At 46.7% G+C, this 18,674-nt stretch overlaps 1 protein-coding gene across 4 annotated transcripts in view; it reads left to right on the forward strand.

Moving 5' to 3' along the window:
* Window positions 1-18,674, forward strand: part of SAV1 (salvador family WW domain containing protein 1) — a 38,496-nt gene that overhangs the window by 9,993 nt on the left and 9,829 nt on the right. Inside the window, exons 1-4 of one of the 4 annotated variants that reach the window (XM_056546433.1) lie at window positions 5,406-5,537; window positions 10,699-11,142; window positions 12,779-13,049; window positions 15,358-15,513. In XM_056546433.1, coding sequence (XP_056402408.1) covers window positions 10,704-11,142; window positions 12,779-13,049; window positions 15,358-15,513 — 866 coding nt within the window. In that variant the 5' untranslated portion in view covers window positions 5,406-5,537; window positions 10,699-10,703. Of the gene's footprint in view, window positions 1-5,405; window positions 5,538-6,137; window positions 6,407-7,422; window positions 8,006-10,698; window positions 11,143-12,778; window positions 13,050-15,357; window positions 15,514-18,674 lie in introns of those variants that run through there. The other 3 variants (XM_056546430.1, XM_056546431.1, XM_056546432.1) reach the window with 3 other exon arrangements.

Consider the following 18,674-nt stretch of genomic DNA (forward strand, 5'->3'; position numbering starts at 1 on the left):
GGGCCCTCAAAACAGCGGTCTCAACCGCCACGCCATCAAATGCAGCGACTGTAAATTGGGGTGGCAAAGAGGACCCTGAGAGAGCAGGTCCGGACGGAGCGGAAGGCGCAGTAGAGTGTCGTTCAGGAGCCTGACTACTTCGGCGTACCACGACCTTTGGGGCCAATCTGGAGCTACCAGAATGGCGGGGACGTCCTCTGCCTTGAGCTTCCTCAGCACCCTGGGAAGGAGCGGAAAAGGAGGGAACAGATAGGGTAGGGCAAACCCCGCCCAAGGAATCACTATGGCGTCCACAACCAGAGTCTGAGGGTCCCGGGACTTGGACACAAAAGGAAGGATCTTCCGATTGTGCCGGGACGCGAAGAGGTCCACGTCCGGAATGCCCCAGAGGTCGCAGAGTTGTGCGAAGACCTCTGGATGTAGAGACCACTCGCCGGGGACGGGTGAGGACCGACTGAGGAAGTCCGCTTCCCAGTTGAGCACCCCCGGAATGTGAATCGCCGAAATGGCCAGAACATTGCTCTCCGCCCAGGTGAGAATCTTGGTCACCTCGGCCATGGCTGCCGCCATGTCGATTTATGTACGCCACGGCCGTGGCGTTGTCCGACTGAACGCGGACAGGACGGGACTGAAGACGGGACTCCCAATGAAGAAGACAAAGAAGAATCGCCCGTAATTCTAATATGTTTATCGGAAGAAGAGTCTCCTGGGGAGACCAGAGTCCCTGAACCGTCCAATCCCTGAACACGCCGCCCCAGCCCGACAGGCTGGCATCCGTTGTAACAACCTGCCAGTGAAGGGGAAGAAACGACCGCGGGGGGAGCGGAGCCACCAGAGCAGAGACTGACGGACCCTGCAACGGAGAACAATCTGACGATCGAGGGACAGAGGAGACCTGTTCCATCGGGAAAGAATCGCCAGTTGAAGGGGGCGGTAATGAAACTGGGCAAAGGGTACGGCCTCCATAGTTGCCACCATCCGACCCAGGACTTCCATACAAGTGCGGATGGAGACTGATACCCGGGACCGAAGGGAGCGGACCCCCGACCGGAGCGCCAGACGTTTGTCCAGCAGAAGACAAATCCGGGAAGAGTAGAAATGAAGAGAGAAAAAAACGGAACCTTGTCGAGGCGCTGTTCGCAGATCCAGGTTAATGAAACATGAATATGTATGGAAAGTAAAGTGCCCGGAGGCACTCCGTTTATTAATAGAGCTTCCAATGACGCGTTTCGGAGGGTATTTCCTCCTTCCTCAGATTGGTAGGAGGCCGTGTTGAATTGAAGTCCCAGGAAGGTTAGAGACTGGGTAGGACAGAGGACTGACTTGTCCCGGTTGACCATCCACCCGAAGCGAGTCAGAGTGTGGAGAGTGACGTCCAGATTCTCCAGAGTCTGGGCCCTGGTTGGAGCCTTGATGAGAAGGTCGTCCAGATAGGGTATGACCGAGATTCCCCTCAATCGTAATAGGCCCATCACTGGCGCAAGGATCTTTGTAAAGACCCGAGGAGCCGTGGCTAGACCGAAAGTGAAAGTGCCCCTCCGGAAGCCTTAAAGAACTGTCATGGCGCCCGCTCCTTGTCCCAAGCGCACCTGACGGTTTATGCGCCTGGGGGAAGAGAGCGGGCCGACAAAGCACCGGCAGAGACTGCCGGTGAAAGAGAAAGTAAGCCGGCACTGAAGCGCTATCAGCGCATATAAGGCGCTGCCGACAAAACGAAAGTAAACTTGAGCTGAGAGCGCCCGGCCCGATACAGCGCCGCGGCTCACAGCCGCATATAAGGCGCTGACATGGTAGCACAAGCGCACACGCACACACATATAAGTGAAGTGCACCAAGCACACACACACACATAATAGGCATAGCACTGTTCAGTGTTATCTATGATCTACTCTGGTCTGCTCAAAGGCGCCTGCACTAACTTCATAGCCACGACAGGCGCAGGAAGTACATGTATGTCCTGGTGCGCTAAATCCCAGGTGCCCAGGAGAGAATCTGTAGCCAATCTCCTAAAATGACATGTTACTATTATTAAAATAACTTAGGGTGTCCTTATAACACCTTAATGCAGCTTTTTGATATTCCCTCCAATGCTCCGTGGATCAGCGATTGCTTAAGGCTGCCTTAGGTAGCCCTTAGAAATCGAGTGCAGAAAACAAAGATCAATGTAATGCGATAGCATTACACTGATCTATGTAAGCCATCTACAAATAGCTTATGATAGGCCACTATCCTTCCCTAATACAAGTTTTAATAACTCACCCCCCTATTCCCATTTTTCAAATAAAACACTGTAAAAAAAAAAACATATCTGGTATCCCCACATGTGTAATTGTCCTAACGATTAAATGATGGCATTCCTGATCGTGCACGGTGAACAGCTTAAATGGGAAGCGCAGGGCTCAGAGCTGGAGGAAAAATCCCCCCACTGTCATCTTGTGTCCCACTACTGTCAGTGAGGACATGCTGGGAGTTGTAGTTTTGATAATGCTAGGGGAGAGGTGAGCAGACAGCATACTGAGGGAGGGGGCGGAGACCTGCACAGTGAGGCCACACCCCCTCCCTTTGAGAGGAATTCAGACTAGTGAGCTACATTAAAAGTATAATAAAAAAATATATAAAGGTGCTAGACACATAAAAATGTGATGTACATGGTCAGAATTAGGTACTGAGTGATATATTTAAAAAAATGTTTTTTTGTTTTCTCTGACGGATACGCTTTAAACGCAAAAACATTCCAAACACCAAAATTGCTGATTTTTTGTTATATGACGTCCCAGTAAAAAAACTTAATAAAAAGTGATCAAAAAGTCACAGATACGCAAACGTGGTACTGTTAAAAACTTCAGCTCATGGCACCAAAAATAAAACCTAACAAAGTTCTGTAGGTAGAAAAATAAAAAAAGGTATAGGAGTCAGAACATGGCATTGAACAAACTTTTTTAAGTTTTCTATTTTTTTTTTTTTTACCTTAACCCCTTAAGGACACATGACGTACTGGAACGTCATGTGTCCACTCCCGATCTATAACGCGGGGCCACGGCGTGGCCCCGCGTCATAGCGGTTCGGGCCCGACCTCTAACAACGGCCGGGACCCGTGGCTAATAGCGCGCGGCATTGATCGCTGTGCCGCGCGCTATTAACCCTCTAGACGCGGCGTTCAAAGTTGAACGCCGCGTCTAAAGTGAAACCGAAAGCATGCCGGCTAGCTCAGTGGGCTGTTCGGGATAGCCGCGGTGAAATCGCGGCATCCCGAACAGCTGACAGGACAGCGGGAGGGCCCCTACCTGCCTCCTCGCTGTCCGATCGCCGAATGACTGCTCAGTGCCTGAGATCCAGGCATGAGCAGTCATGCGGCAGAATCATCGATCACTGGTTTCTTATGAGAAACCAGTGATCAATGTAAAAGATCAGTGTGTGCAGTGTTATAGGTCCCTATGGGACCTATAACACTGCAAAAAAAAAGTGCAAAAAAAAAGTGAATAAACATCATTTAACCCCTTCCCTATTAAAAGTTTGAATCACCCCCCTTTTCCCATAAAAGAAAAAACACAGTGTAAATAAAAATAAAAATAAACATAAATGGTATCGCCGCGTGCGGAAATGTCCGAATTATAAAAATATATCGTTAATTAAACCGCACGGTCAATGGCGTGCGCGCAAAAAAATTCCAAAGTCCAAAATAGTGCATTTTTGGTCACTTTTTATATCATGAAAAAATGAATAAAAAGCGATCAATAAGTCCTATCAATGCAAAAATGATACCGTTAAAAACTTCAGATCACGGCGCAAAAAATGAGCCCTCATACCGCCCCATACACGGAAAAATAAAAAAGTTATAGGGGTCAGAAGATGACAATTTTAAACGTATAAATTTTTCTGCATGAAGTTATGATTTTTTCCAGAAGTGCGACAAATTCAAACCTGTATAAGTAGGGGATCATTTTAATCATATGGACCTACAGAATAAAGGTAAGGTGTCATTTTTACCGAAAAATGTACTACGTAGAAACGGAAGCCCCCAAAAGTTACAAAATGGCGTTTTTTTTTCAATTTTGTCTCACAATGATTTTTTTTCCCGTTTCACCGTAGATTTTTGGGCACAATGACTGACGTCATTACAAAGTAGAATTGGTGATGCAAAAAATAAGCCATCATATGGATTTTTAGGTGCAAAATTGAAAGAGTTATGATTTTTTAAAGGCAAGGAGCAAAAAACGAAAATGCAAAAACGGAAAAACACCCGGTCCTTAAGGGGTTAAAAGGAAATAAAAAATAAATATCCAAGTTTGGTATCAATGGAATCGTAGTCCCCCGTAGAATAAGCGCTCGGACCCCCCGCGATCAAACACTTATCCTCTATCCTGTGGATAGGGGATAAGTGTAATGCCTCTGCAGTTGTCCTTTAACCAGTCTGTGCTGCACTGTATTCAGTCTGCATACTGTCTATCCACATTTTTTTTAATCTAGTGACACCCTGTGGCCTATTATAGAATGACATGCTGTTAGCAAAGAGTTTCTTCATGTTCACCAGCAGGAGGCAGTAACAGTCTCCAGTACAAATACTGTACAATCAAGGTCCTTTATAGGAGTAAAATGATGCACATCGTGCAAATATATCAATAAATGATTTCTATGCAGAGAGAAATAAGTATCAGGAAGAAATAAGAAAGGATTTTTTTTTTTTTTACAAAAAGTCTGTGTTTCACTGTATTGTCCAGGCTGCTCTACACTGTCTATTCACAGGCGCGGACCCACTACTGATCAGCATGGGGGTTTTGACCTGCTCCGTTTCCGACCTGGGCCGATTCACCCCTCCTTAGACAACCTGGTGGCTCCGAGCTCCCCCAGAGTCACCATATTGATACCGAACTTAGTGCGGACACCCGATCGACATAGCGCAGGGCAGAACAGAACTCCTGGACTCAAGTGATCCGACAGCCTCAGCCTCCCAAGTAGCTGGGATTACAGACGCACGCCACCGCGCCCGGCGAGTGTTGCAGTCTCCTCCACTATACTAGGAGATGCAATGTAGTGACGTCAGCGGGACAACAGCGACACCTGGTGGCAGTAAAAAGCGCTTTCACTCCATTAACATTTACTATCAGCGGCTACAGTGCATCAGCGACATCTAGTGTTGGTAACTGGCATAATAGTGACTGTGGCAACAGCGACACCTAGTGTTAGCAATAAACAAAACTCACTCTGAGACTGAAGACATTGTAAAGTAAGGGGGGACTTGCATAGATGCTATATAGTGTTTCCCAACCAGGGTGCCTTCAGTTGTCGCAAAACTACAACTCCCAGCATGCCCGGACAGCTAGTGCCATCTCCTGGCAGCAGCAGAGTGTTACAGTCTCCTCCACCTATACTAGGAGATGCAATTTAGTGACGTCAGCGGGACAATAGCGACACCTGGTGGCAGTAAAAAGCGCTTTCACTCCATTAACATTTACTATCAGCGGCTACAGTGCATCAGCGACATCTAGTGTTGGTAACTGGCATCAGCGGATACAGTGCATCAGCGACATCTAGTGTTGGTAACTGGCATAATAGTGACTGTGGCAACAGCGACACCTAGTGTCAGCAATTAAACAAAACTCATTGAGCCTGAAGACATTGTAAAGTAGGGGGGGACTTGCATAAATGCTATATAGTGTTTCCCAACAGGGCGCCTCCAGCTGTTGCAAAACTACAACTCCCAGCATGCCCGGACAGCCAAAGGCTGTCCGGGCATGCTGGGAGTTGTAGTTTTGCAACAGCTGGAGGCACCCTGGTTGGGAAACACCGTGCTATAGTATGGCCTTATACCACCCGGAGCTGTAATGTAGCTGTGTGAATAATCCTCAATATACATATTTCTGTATCCCTGGCGCGTTTGGGGCACTTGATAATAAAGCACGGGGACCTATCACACACACACACACGCCCCTCTGGGTTTTATTATGTAAGTTTAGGAATCATTTATCTAGCGCCCTCTGGCGGCGTCTGTGATGTAGAAACTCCTCCCAACGCTGGAACTATAGTTTTTTTTCGGTTCAATAGGAAACAGTTGATGACGTCATTTGCTGTTGGCCCTGGAGGTGGGCGGGGCTATGGTCAGGCGCGCCCACGTCCCTTTAATGTGGTCATGTGACCTAATGACGCTTTTCCCTGAGGCGAGTACGCGCTGGAGGATCATGTGGGCGAGCCGGGCCCCGGTGCCGCCTGTAGAGGGCGCTAGGGGGGAGAGGGTGCAGTTGGGAACTTGTCACTATCCAGCCGTACAGTGGACACTATGAGGGGACGCGCCGTGTAGCGGAACCCGAGGAGGGGATGTTATCCAGGAAGAAAACCAAGAAAGAAGTTTCTAAACCTTCCGAGGTGCAGGGGAAGTACGTGAAGAAGGAGACGTCTCCCCTGCTGCGGAGTAAGTGAGAGGTGGGGTCGGTCCGGCAGAGGGTCCTAGTCTGGGGGTCTGCAGAGGAGGGACAGGGGAGAGCCCGGGTGCCGGAGATCACTGGGCGGTCACTATCCAAGATCTGCACAAGTTTACACAGTGAGTGGGCACTGGAGTGAGTGCAGCCTATGTGAGGGCTCCTCTGCACCTAGTGCCTTCCCTGCACCCACTTAATAGGTTGTCCATAGTGGTCTTGGGGGGTGCACAGTCTTGGAGGAGAGGGGTGAGGGGTCACCGTGGTGAAGAGAGATAGTTGAGGTCCTCCATAATGAGCATGAGGGGTACTAGGGGGGGTCTGTGATGGAGGGGAGTGCTCCCAGGGGGGGTCTGTGATGGAGGGGAGCGCTCCCAGAGGGGGTCTGTGATGGAGGGGAGCGCTCCCAGGGGGGGGTCTGTGATGGAGGGGAGCGCTCCCGGGGGGGGTCTGTGATGGAGGGGAGCGCTCCCAGAGGGGGTCTGTGATGGAGGGGAGCGCTCCCAGAGGGGGTCTGTGATGGAGGGGAGCGCTCCCAGAGGGGGTCTGTGATGGAGGGGAGCGCTCCCAGGGGGGGGTCTGTGATGGAGGGGAGCGCTCCCAGAGGGGGTCTGTGATGGAGGGGAGCGCTCCCGGGGGGGGTCTGTGATGGAGGGGAGCGCTCCCAGAGGGGGTCTGTGATGGAGGGGAGCGCTCCCAGAGGGGGTCTGTGATGGAGGGGAGCGCTCCCAGGGGGGGGTCTGTGATGGAGGGGAGCGCTCCCAGAGGGGGTCTGTGATGGAGGGGAGCGCTCCCAGGGGGGGGTCTGTGATGGAGGGGAGCGCTCCCAGGGGGGGGGGTCTGTGATGGAGGGGAGCGCTCCCAGAGGGGGTCTGTGATGGAGGGGAGCGCTCCCAGAGGGGGTCTGTGATGGAGGGGAGCGCTCCCAGGGGGGGGTCTGTGATGGAGGGGAGTGCTCCTGGGGGGGGGGGGGGGGGGTCTGTGATGGAGGGGAGCTGTATTGGGTGTATCTGTAGTAAATAAAGTGGTTCTTGTCTTATCCCCGGGGTATATGTGATGAAGAACAGCGCTTAGAATGTAGTGAAGGGGAGCGGTCATGGGGAGGTCTTTGGAGAAAGAGAAGTGGGCAGTTAGGATTCTCTGCCCCCTTGTTCAGGACTTCTCCCAAATATGAGAGCAGTATTCAGTGCAGCAGAGGACTGTGGAAATGATCATCTTATTACAGTCCATTGTCCTAAACCAGTGTTTCCCAACCAGGCTGTCCAGGCATGCTGGGAGTTATATTTTTTCAGCATCTGGAGGCACCCTGGTTGGAAAACACTGTCCTGAACTATAATACACATATAATAGCATAAAAAGAGGGGGACAAATAGCAGGAGCGCCCTGCCCTGTACCTCTCCTGTGAAGCATCCATCAGGGAGACCTTTATAATATTATGGGGCCCTGTACAATGAGACCCCCTCATCCCGCTGCACACAAAGTACCAAGGATGCTGGAAGTGACGCTTGTCTGGAGCTCCAGATAACATCCGTCTTGTCATGACTTCAGACCTTGTGTGCCCAACCTCCGGAAGGTGCAGTGCAGGTTACTCTAAGGTTTGGACCCTATCATTTACTTTCTTTTAACTTTTCATCTGGTTTCTGTGACCACTGAACACAAGGTTTGGAGAAGTGAATTTCCACTTCAACGGGAACCAGAAACCATCAACTATTCCTGACTGGCCCATATCTACCTGAGTTATTACTAGGGATTGACCGATATCGATTTTTTTTTTTTAGGACCGATACCGATAATCTGTCACCTTTCAGGCCGATAACTTGTACCGATATTCCGGTATAAGTTATCGGCTATTTTACCCCCCCCCCCCCTGGCGGGGCAGAAGCTGTTGCAGATCAATGATTTAAAGATTTTGAAATGGAAGTATTTTACAAATTTGTTTAACTTTCTGTCAGCAGTTGATTTTAAAAACATTTGTTTTCCCCTTGTTTCCATTGGAGTTCCCCTTTAAATATTACAAGGGTAATTACTTGGGACTGCTGAGTATGGTGTGGGCAACCACCTATTTTGCACTGACCTCTGAGTTTTGCTTTGAGCTGCCATATTACTTAAGATTTACAAGTCCAGAGCCGCCCGTGAGCTGAGAATCTGCGTGTGCTGCTTCAGTCCATTTGAAAGCTATGTAAACTATGTCCTGGCAGTTCCTGCGCTTGAAGTAGTTCACAGATTACCGACCTTGTGCTATCTAAGTAATGGCATGTGCCCATTGTTAATGCTGTGTTAAAGGGGTATTCCAGGAAAAAAGTTTATATATATCAACTGGCTCCAGAAAGTTAAACAGATTTGTAAATTACTTCTATTAAAAATCTTAATCCTTTCAATAATTATCAGCTACTGAAGTTGAGTTGTTGTTTTCTGTCTGGCAACAGTGCTCTCTGCTGACATCTCTGCTTGTCTCGGGAACTGCACAGAGTAGAAGAGGTTTGCTATGGGGATTTGCTTCTAAACTGGGCGGTTCCCGAGAAACGTGTCATCAGAGAGCACTTAAACAGAAAAGAACAACTCAACTTCATCAGCTCATAAGTACTGAAAGGATTAAGATTTTTTAATAAAAGTAATTTACAAATCTGTTTAACTTTCTGGAGCCAGTTGAGATTTATATATATATATATATATATATATATATATATATATATATATATATCTCAAAGATTTTTCCTTGATAAACCCTTTAATGCTTTTCTATATTTGCAATTGTCTGCAGCTTTAACTCTTAGGCTGGTTTTACACATAGTATTTTGTCAGTATTTTAAAGTGTAACTGTCGTCAACAAAAACTTTTGATATAATGTAGATAATACCATTCTATGTATATTTGTAATATACATTGGTTAAAAATTGTGTATATTTTTGGTTGAAAAATGCTGTCCCTGCAGCTATTGTGTGTGTGTGTGTGTGTGTGTGTCTCTATGAGGAGTCCAAATACAGGATGTGAGAGCTGGACAAGCAGGGCTCTGTGCAGACTCCTGGCTGTGTGAGCCAGGAGCATGTTATAGAGCCTCAGTGTACAGAGCCCTGATTTTCCTTAGTGCACAGAGCCCTGCTTGTCCACCCTCACTTCCTGTATTTGGTCTCCTCATAGAGACACACAGACAATAGCTGCAGGGACCAAAATTATACACTTTTTTTTTTTAACCAATGTATATTACAAATATACATATAATAGTATTATCTACATTATATAAAAAGTTTTTGTTGACATCGGGTACACTTTAACTTTTAGGCTGGGTTTACACATGTTATTTTGTCAGTATTTTAAAGGGGTTATCCAGGATTTTTTTTTAATATATATCAACTGGCTCCAGAAAGTTAAACAGATATGTAAATGACTTCTATTAAAAAAATCTTAATCCTTTCAGTACTCATGAGCTTCTGAAGTTGAGTTGTTCTTTTCTGTCTAAATCCTCTCTGATGACACCTGTCTCGGGAACCACCCAGTTTAGAAGAGGATTGCTATGGGGATTTGCTTCTAAACTGGGCGTTTCCCGAGACAGGTGTCATCAGAGAGGATTTAGACAGAAAAGAACAACCTTAACTTCAGAAGCTCATAAGTACTGAAAGGATTAAAATTTAACTTTCTGGAGCCATAGATATATAGAGAGAGAGATTTTTCCTGGATAACCCCTTTAAGTCAAAAATTGGAGCCAAACAGACACACGGAAGAACTATAATTAAGGTTTTTTTTTTTTTTAATGTTTTGGAACCATTCTTGGTTTGCCAAAAAATAAGGACCAAATACTGTCCGAAATACTATGCTTCAACCTGGCCTCAAAGGGGTATTCCAGCTATAGGATCCTCCTTTTTTGGCAACGAGATATCTCCGAAGCCTGCATTTGTTTATGCTTTATATGCCAATGATCTATTAAGTGTGTTTTTTTTTTTAACCATCCGATTGCTGCCTACACCTATAGATCAGGTGCCTACACCTGGTGTTCAGCAATAAACATCCATTGTCTATTGTCACCACCTTGTCAGCTGCTCTTTGGAAAGTAGTGCACCCATGGGCATCTTGCTTAGGTATTTTTATTCCAAAGTCAGTGTTTCCCGACTAGCGTGCCTCCAGCTGTTGCAAAACTACAACTCCCAGCATGCCTGGACAGCCTTCGGCTGTCCAGGCATGCTGGGAGTTGTAGTTTAGCATCAGGCGGAGGCACACTAGTCAGGAAACACTGCTGTATATTGTCATGCCTTTTTACTGCTTGATAAATCCCCCACCTTTTCCTTGTTTGCAGATCTGATGCCTTCTTTCATCCGCCATGGACCAACCATACCAAGACGGACTGATATCTTGCCGGCAGAACCTGCTCCTTCTCAGTATAACGCCACAGGGGATGGGATAGTTTCAAGGAACCAAAGCTTTCTGCGGACTCCGGTTCAGAGAACCCCCCATGAGGTGATGCGCAGGGAGAGCAATAGACTTTCTGCTCCGTCCTACTTAGTTAGGGGACTAGGTGATGTCCCTAGGGAATATGGTTCCTCTTCTCAGTCCTTCTTAACAGAGAGCAATTCTGTTTTGGAAAATGGGGATGCAAACTCAAGGTACTTCTCAGACCACCACTATGATGGTCAAAGGAGGAAACAGCTCGGGGACCGTGCACATGAAGAATACAGATACTATGAACACGGGGGTGATCATGTACAGCGGATGATGCACGGACCAGGTCGACATCCTGCAGGTTAGTGAAAACTCCTTTAAAATGGGTTCTCCTCTTTTCCATTAAGGGTCTATTCACACGTACAGTATTCTGCGCAGATTTTCTGCTGCAGATTTCAATGTAAACTAAATGACTGAACACAGCTTCAGATTCTGTGCATCAAATCTGCGCAGAATACTGTACGTGTGAATAGACCCTAAAGGATAACTAGCCAATCAGTTGAGGTCCAATTACCGGGAACAGATAGCAATTTTTCCCTGAGTGAATGATGCGGCAACCTGCAGGCTCAGCCACCACTTCATTCATTCTCTGTGCGATTTTAAAACTTTGCCAGTGGATTTTGAGAAGTCCCTTAGACAATGAATTGAGCGGCGGCCCCTGTTCTGTTGATCAAGTTGTTGGACCCCCACTGATCAGCTAGTTAGCCACTATCCTTTGTAGGGTCACGTGAACCAGACCGACAGCATATTTTACGCTGTGGATCGCCGATGACGGACCGTACAGTGTGTCTGCTCATAGCAGCAATCCGACCTCTACGAGCAGACACACAGTGTTCTGCGAGTCGCCACACACATGTACAGCGTGCTCGCACACATTGCGGCTGCTCTCGGCCTAGCTCAGGGAGCGGAAGGAGCGGCTACAATGTCTGCAAGTACACTGCGCCTGCGCGCGGCCACTCGCAGATCGCCGTGTGTCTGCTCATAGCGGGGTTTGCCGCTACAAGCAGGCAGGCACAGCTTGAGACACACTGTAGGGTCCGTCATCGGCCTAGCCTAAAGGAGATTAAAATATATCTTGGAATTACTGCTTTAGGAGAAAGTGTGAGTCCGTTTTAGTTTAGGACTAAACTATTGTTCACTAGCCCTTTAATTTCAATTCAACTCTGTTTTATTTTTTTTTAATTTTTTTTCCTAATAGTAGTTTCCCTTTAAAGGGGTACTCCACTAGAAAACATTTTTTAAAATCAACTGGTGCCAGAAAGTTAAACAGATTGGAAATAAGTTTTATTAAAAAAATCTTAATCGCTCTGGTACTTATCAGCTGCTGTATGATTCCCTTTCTGCCTGTACACAGTGCTCTCTGCTGACACCTCTGTCTATTTTAGGAACTGTCCAGAGCAGGAGAGGTTTTCTATGGGGATTTACTCCTACTCTGGATAGTTCCTGAAATGGACAGAGGTGTCGGCAGAGAGCACAGTGGTCTGGCAGAAATGAAATTCAAAAAGAAAAGAACTTCCTGTGGATCATAACAGCAGCTGATACGTACTGGAAGGATTAAGATTTTTTTCAATAGAAGTAATTTACAAATCTGTTTAACTTTCTGGCACCAGTTGATAAAAAAAAAAAAAAAAAAAAAAAAAAGTTTTCCAGTGGAGTACCCCTTTAAGGCCTCTTTATTGTAACCTTTTTAGTCTGACAGTGCTCCAAAAACAACAGCGATGTGCTCATCCTCCTTGGTATGAATTTAACCTTTCACATATCGGATTCCTCGGGGAGGGGTATATAACACTTCACATTCCCGTGGATATTATAATCTGCAGGACGGGTGAATGGACTTCTTAAGACAGGCGTTTCCGTTGTACGAGACTAAATACTACTCCATTACTTTCCTGTTCAGCTGGATGACCCTGATATTAGTATTTTATATTCTGGACCAGGTATCGGAAGAATCGCTGCAACTTCTTTAGGAAACCTAACAAACCACAGCTCAGAAGACATGCCCCTGCCAGCTGGGTGGTCGGTGGACTGGACGATACGGGGCAGAAAGTACTACATAGACCACAATACTAACACTACACATTGGAGTCACCCGCTGGAGAGGGAAGGACTGCCCCCGGGCTGGGAGCGAGTGGAGTCAGCAGAATTTGGGGTTTATTATGTGGATCATATTAATAAACGAGCCCAGTACAAGCATCCATGTGCGCCAAGGTAAAAGCATCTATTCTTCACAAAATAGGTTTATTAGGCTAAATTCACATTACATTTGGGCTTTATGTTAGAGGTATAGGTCAGGATACCCGGAAAAATGTATACCAATTTATACCATCACGTACCCATGCACATTAATGGACTGAAACCCAACATATATCTTCATTTTTACAAGATTTGGAAACGTGGTCTACTGTGTTTTTGAGTAACACAAAGTAAACGTTTGTGTTCTGTGGTTTAGCTTTTGGGTATTATTCCTAGGTATGCAAGCATTGTATTGTTAATAGTAGATGTAAACGAACCCTTAAGTACTATAAGAACCAGTAAAACAGGCACTACACGAGTGGGCTCCAAACTGGGGACCTGCAGATGTTGCAAAACTACAACTCCCAGCATGCCCGAACAGCCTTCGGCTGTTCGGGCATGCTGGGAGTTGTAGTTTTGCAAAATTTGGAGGTCTGAAGTCTGGAGACCACCACGCTACACCAATGGGGATATTCGCACTTTGTCACTGATTTGTTGCAGAAGATCCTGCAAATCAATAATCGCATCCAGTGATTGTTTAGTGAGGAAACACAGGTTTTTCATGCTCTTCAGTTGCTGCATCTGAATATACCCTAAGGGTACGTTCACACGGGCGGATCCACAGCGTATTTTACGCTGCGGATCTGCCGCTGAAAGACTGCTGCATGGTGCCTTAAGATGTGCCTACGCCGCTACGAGCAGACACACTGAGATGTACGAGTCACAACGCGCATGCACAGTATACTCTCACATCGCGGCATCTCTCGGCCTAGCTCGTGGAGCAGGCGCGATGTGGGAGAGTACACCGCACATGCGTAGCGACTCGCACATCGCTTCAGTGTGTCTGCTCCGTATTGCCGCTTCGAGCAGGCACATCTAGAGGCACTATGCAGCGGTCCTTCAGCGGCGTAAAATACGCTGTGTATCCGCTCGTGTGAACGTACCGTTAGGGTACATTCATTAATGCTAATTTTATTGCATATTTTACTACTCATTGAATTTAATAGGTAGGAAAATCAGCAGCAGGATATGAATGTGTGAAGCTACCCTTAAAGGGCTACTCCATCCCTAAGACATCTTATCCCCTATCCAAAGGATAGGGGATAAGATACCTGATCACGGGGGTCCGGGACCCCTGCAATCTTTCATGCAGCACCTCGCTATCATCAGCCTCTGGAGCGAACATCCCTCCGGGTCTGATGTGGCGGCTGGCACGCCCCCTCCCATAGGCTTGCATTGAGGAGGGGGTGGAATGTGACGTCACACGGGGCGGAGCCGTGACATCACGATACTCCGGCCCCGTGATCGTGATTCATCAGACCCGGAGCGATGTTCGCTCCGGAGGATGATGATAGCGGGGTGCTGCATGAAAATAGCGGGGGTCCCCAGCGGCGGGATAGGGGATAAGATGTCTTAGGGCCAGAGTATCCCTTTAATATATGTTTACACGTGCAAAATTGCTGCAGATTTTTTATGGGGAAGTCAAAACCCACAAAAAAATCAGCGGCAGATCCAGAACATGTAAATATACGCCTAGGCTGGGTTCACACTAGCTTAATACAGATTAAATTGTCTGTATTACGGTCACTAGTCCGAGCCCACTGCAGGTCTGATGAGCCAAACTAACTCAGGCCAGACCTGTAGCTGTAATACAGACAGAAATATGCAGCCATATCACACAAGTGTGAACCCAGCCTTACACTGGGGGAGTAATAATTGCCCTGAATGGGGGTATTTGTCATTTTTCTATTACCATGTATAAATCCTATCCATTTTGTGAATCACGGATGATTTGCACTTGTTTGCTATTGGGAGTGATGTGATGATGAAGGAAATGTCACAGTTTGCAGCAGTCTGTACTCTGCTCATGTGGCGGCATGGACAGGCAAGACTGCAGATGTTGCCTTTGGCTGTCTGGGCATGCTGGGAGTTGTGGTTTTGCAACAACTGGAGGAACTCTGGTTGGAAAATACTGCTACAGAGTGAATACACAAATATTAGTATTTTAAATTACTTTTTATGCAGTTGTCCGGCACAAGTGTCTGTTCTTTGCTTAATTATATTATAGTCTTTAAATGGACGCAGGCTTTGTATGCTAATGCTGTATTGTGCCATGGGTGTTTATTGCATCCCTGCATAAATACACTCAAGGTGCTATTATCCTCAGATTACTTGTTCCCTTTTCCTCTCCTAGCTTTATTGTGATGAAAAATAACATTTGGGTGGGCTCTTTTTGTTAGGCCCCATTGTATCTGTGCTCATTTAAGCTGTATTTGCCCTGCAGCGTTCCCCGCTACGACCAGCCCCCACCCCTCCCTCCGCCTGTAACTTATCAGCCGCAGCAAGTGGAAAGAAGCCAGCCGCTCCTGGTGCCTGCCAATCCATACCATACGGCTGAGATCCCAGATTGGCTTCAAGTCTACGCCAGGGCCCCTGTGAAGTAAGTTCCTTTTGTGTTTTGCATGAGGTCATGGTGAACTAAGCCATAAAATAGCTGCAGTGTATGATTTCTGGACAGGATAATGTCCTACAGTTTTCGGAGATTTTATCTTGTAGAAATTATATTTGGTATTTGTTTTCTGGGTTTCTACTTTGGATCGGTATTATGTGAATTGTTTCTGCTGGATGTGACTGTGCAGTATGTAAAAATGGCTATTGTAGGCAAAAAATTGATTCCTTAAACATTCAGGACTGTGGACAAGCTTATGGGCTTCAGAACTTTTCACTAAAATGAGCAAGGAGAGAAGTGTGCCGATGTGCGCTTCTCCCCCCGCTCTGTGTCTGAGTGAGATGGCCCCATGGACTTAAAGGGGTTGTGCGCTGCCCTGCCTTTCCGAGCTCCACTCGCAGCATCTGGAAGTTCATTACTCCGAACGCTGTGTGCGGGCTTCCGTGTTCGCGGCGGCCCCCTCGTGACGTCACGCCTGCCCCCTCAACCAAAGTCTATGGGAAGAGGGCGTGACAGCGGTCGCGCCCCCTTCTCGTAGACTTTCGTTGAGGGGGCGGGCGTGACGTCACAAGGGGCCGGGCGTGACGTCACGAGGGGGCGGCCGCGAAAACGGAAGCCCGCACACAGTGTTCGGAGTAATGAACTTCTGCTGCGAGTGGAGCTCCGAATGGCAGGTCAGCGTACAACCCCTTTAAAGGGGTACTCCAGGTCTGATGACTGCCGATCACGGAGCCGGAGTATTGTGACGTCACGCTCCGCCTCCTCAATGCAAGCCTATGGGAGGGGGGGTGACAGCTGTCACGCCTCCTCCCATAGGCTTGCATTGGGGGGGCGGAGCGTGACATCACACAGGAGAGGTGCCGTGACGTCACTAAACTCTGGCCCCGTGATCGGCAGTCATCAGACTGGGGCTGATGGTAACTGGGTGCTGCGTGAAAGATCACAGGGGTCCCCAGCGGCGGGACCCCCACAATCAGGCATCTTATCCCCTATCCTTTGGACTGTCTCAAGACTGTCTCAGTCACGTGACACAGAGTTAGAGAACTACTCTCGGCTCGTATGTCTCCTGGACCACCCTATACACATGCACACTTGAGCAAAGGAGTGTGCATGCACTCCTAACAAAGAGAAAATCTGCTGCCAGACACCTTGTGGGCTTCTGTCTCTTTAAACAAAAATGTCATAAGGTAGAAAAGACAAAGGTGCAGAGCGCTTCATAGGGTAGCACAGTGAAGATTAAATGCATGTAAACAGAAGACTGGTGCTCACCTGGTTGGGTTATGTTGAGTCACATGAACTGTAAACACCTTTTTACACATCAATTGTAAACGCCTTAAAGATCGGCCTTGTGTGGACAGAGCAGCAGGTAATTGCAGAGGACTCCTTTTAGCGTGGCAAGATTTGGTGTACAAAGAACGGGAGACACAAATTTCTTTATATCTATATTCTTCTAAAAATAAAATTATATTTATACAATGCTGGATGTGAAGGTTGTATTTCTTTATTTTTTTTATTCATTTGTTTATTGCCTCAGGATCAGGCTTGTTAAAATCCAACGTGCCCATCGGTTCTCCCTGGATGCTGCCAAGAGGCCCCATACAAAATAGACAATTGACTGATACCTTGAAAATCATCAGGTTTTAGAAACATTAATGTAAATCCAGATGTGGAAAATCGATTGAACCCGTCTCTCTGTCACTAAATGTGTCCAAAAATAGAATAGGTGCCCATTCTGTTAGTCATTTTAGAAGATGTTACCATTGGTGGTGAGAGGGTGCAGTGACCTCCCCCTATTCATTGTCATCCTGCTGTGCTTTTCAGAGCCCCTTTAATTATTTGAACACCTCTGGTATATTGCTGGGCCTCTGTTTTGTCTGAGTGTTACAGCTACGTCCAATGTTCACTGCACAGGTTGTTTTCTGTTGCCAGGGTGTCACACAAGTCTGCACAGCAGTTGTAGACATAAAAAATTAGGAAACCTTTAATAGAGACTATTTGAAAAACATTTTTTTTATTTATTTTAGATGCAATGAAGCATTAAAAACAATTGGTCGTGTAGGTGGTCACAGCTTTAAATGGTACCTGTCATTATATGTTTAAAAAAAAAAAAAAAAAACTTATGTCGTAGGGACATTATCAATCGTTCTCATCGATCTGGGTGTTGGGCTTTGTTCACACTTCCAAAATGTCCGCACGGAAAAACTCAGTGCGGACATTCCGGGGAGTGCAGGCGCTGGAATAATATGCTGGCGCTAAGAATGCGCCGTCTCATAGACTTCTATGCATTCTGTGCGGTGTCCACACAAAGAATGAACAGGTTCATAATTTTTGCGAACACGGAAAACTGAATTTCTCTGCCTTAAAAGTTTTTCTGGCACAGAAATTCGGGCCGTGTGCACAGCGCAGCAGAATCCTGTGGAATTCAATGGGACTCTGCTGCTCCGGAGTCCTGACGTGTGAACGTGGCCGTAGTGTTCAGACTCTGATCACGAGCACCAGCTGGGAGAAGTCTGCCCTTAGCACACTTTCCTGGCTCTGTGTTTCGTGACCTGGATAGACTTAGGCTGGGTTCACATCATGTTTTGGCAATACAGTTTCCGCATTAGGTTTTTGATGAAAAACGGATTGCTCAAAACTGGACTAAACTGTATGAAAACGTGTGTACAAATTTTAACCCATATATGGTTGAAAGCCGTATACGGTTTTAAAAAGTGATGTCCGGTGGCATCCATTTTGTAAGAAAAAAAAAAGTATACGTTTATTAACTTTTCATTCCATTATGAATAAAGTTTCACTTGTTTGACTGAAATTCCAAGAAAAAAACTGGGCAAAGTCAAAAACCATATGGTGAAAACCGGATGGAACTGTACGCACATACGGTTCTGTACGGTTCCCATTGACTCCCATGTGAGAAAAAAAAGTACATTTCAATACGTTTTTTCAACCGGACCAAAAACCGTGGTAGGCTACGGTTTTGGGTACGGGAGAAAAACCTGATAACCGTACAGGATGCAAAACGGACACAACTTGATGCATCGTTTGGCATATGGTTTTCAATGGAGAGTCAATGCATACGGTTTCCAATATGGTTCTGTACGTATACGGGAACTCTATTGAAAAACGTGGTGTGAACCCAGCCTTACAGAGTCTGT

Source organism: Hyla sarda, chromosome 11 (genome assembly GCF_029499605.1).
Source record: "Hyla sarda isolate aHylSar1 chromosome 11, aHylSar1.hap1, whole genome shotgun sequence".
Taxonomy (NCBI): domain Eukaryota; kingdom Metazoa; phylum Chordata; class Amphibia; order Anura; family Hylidae; genus Hyla; species Hyla sarda.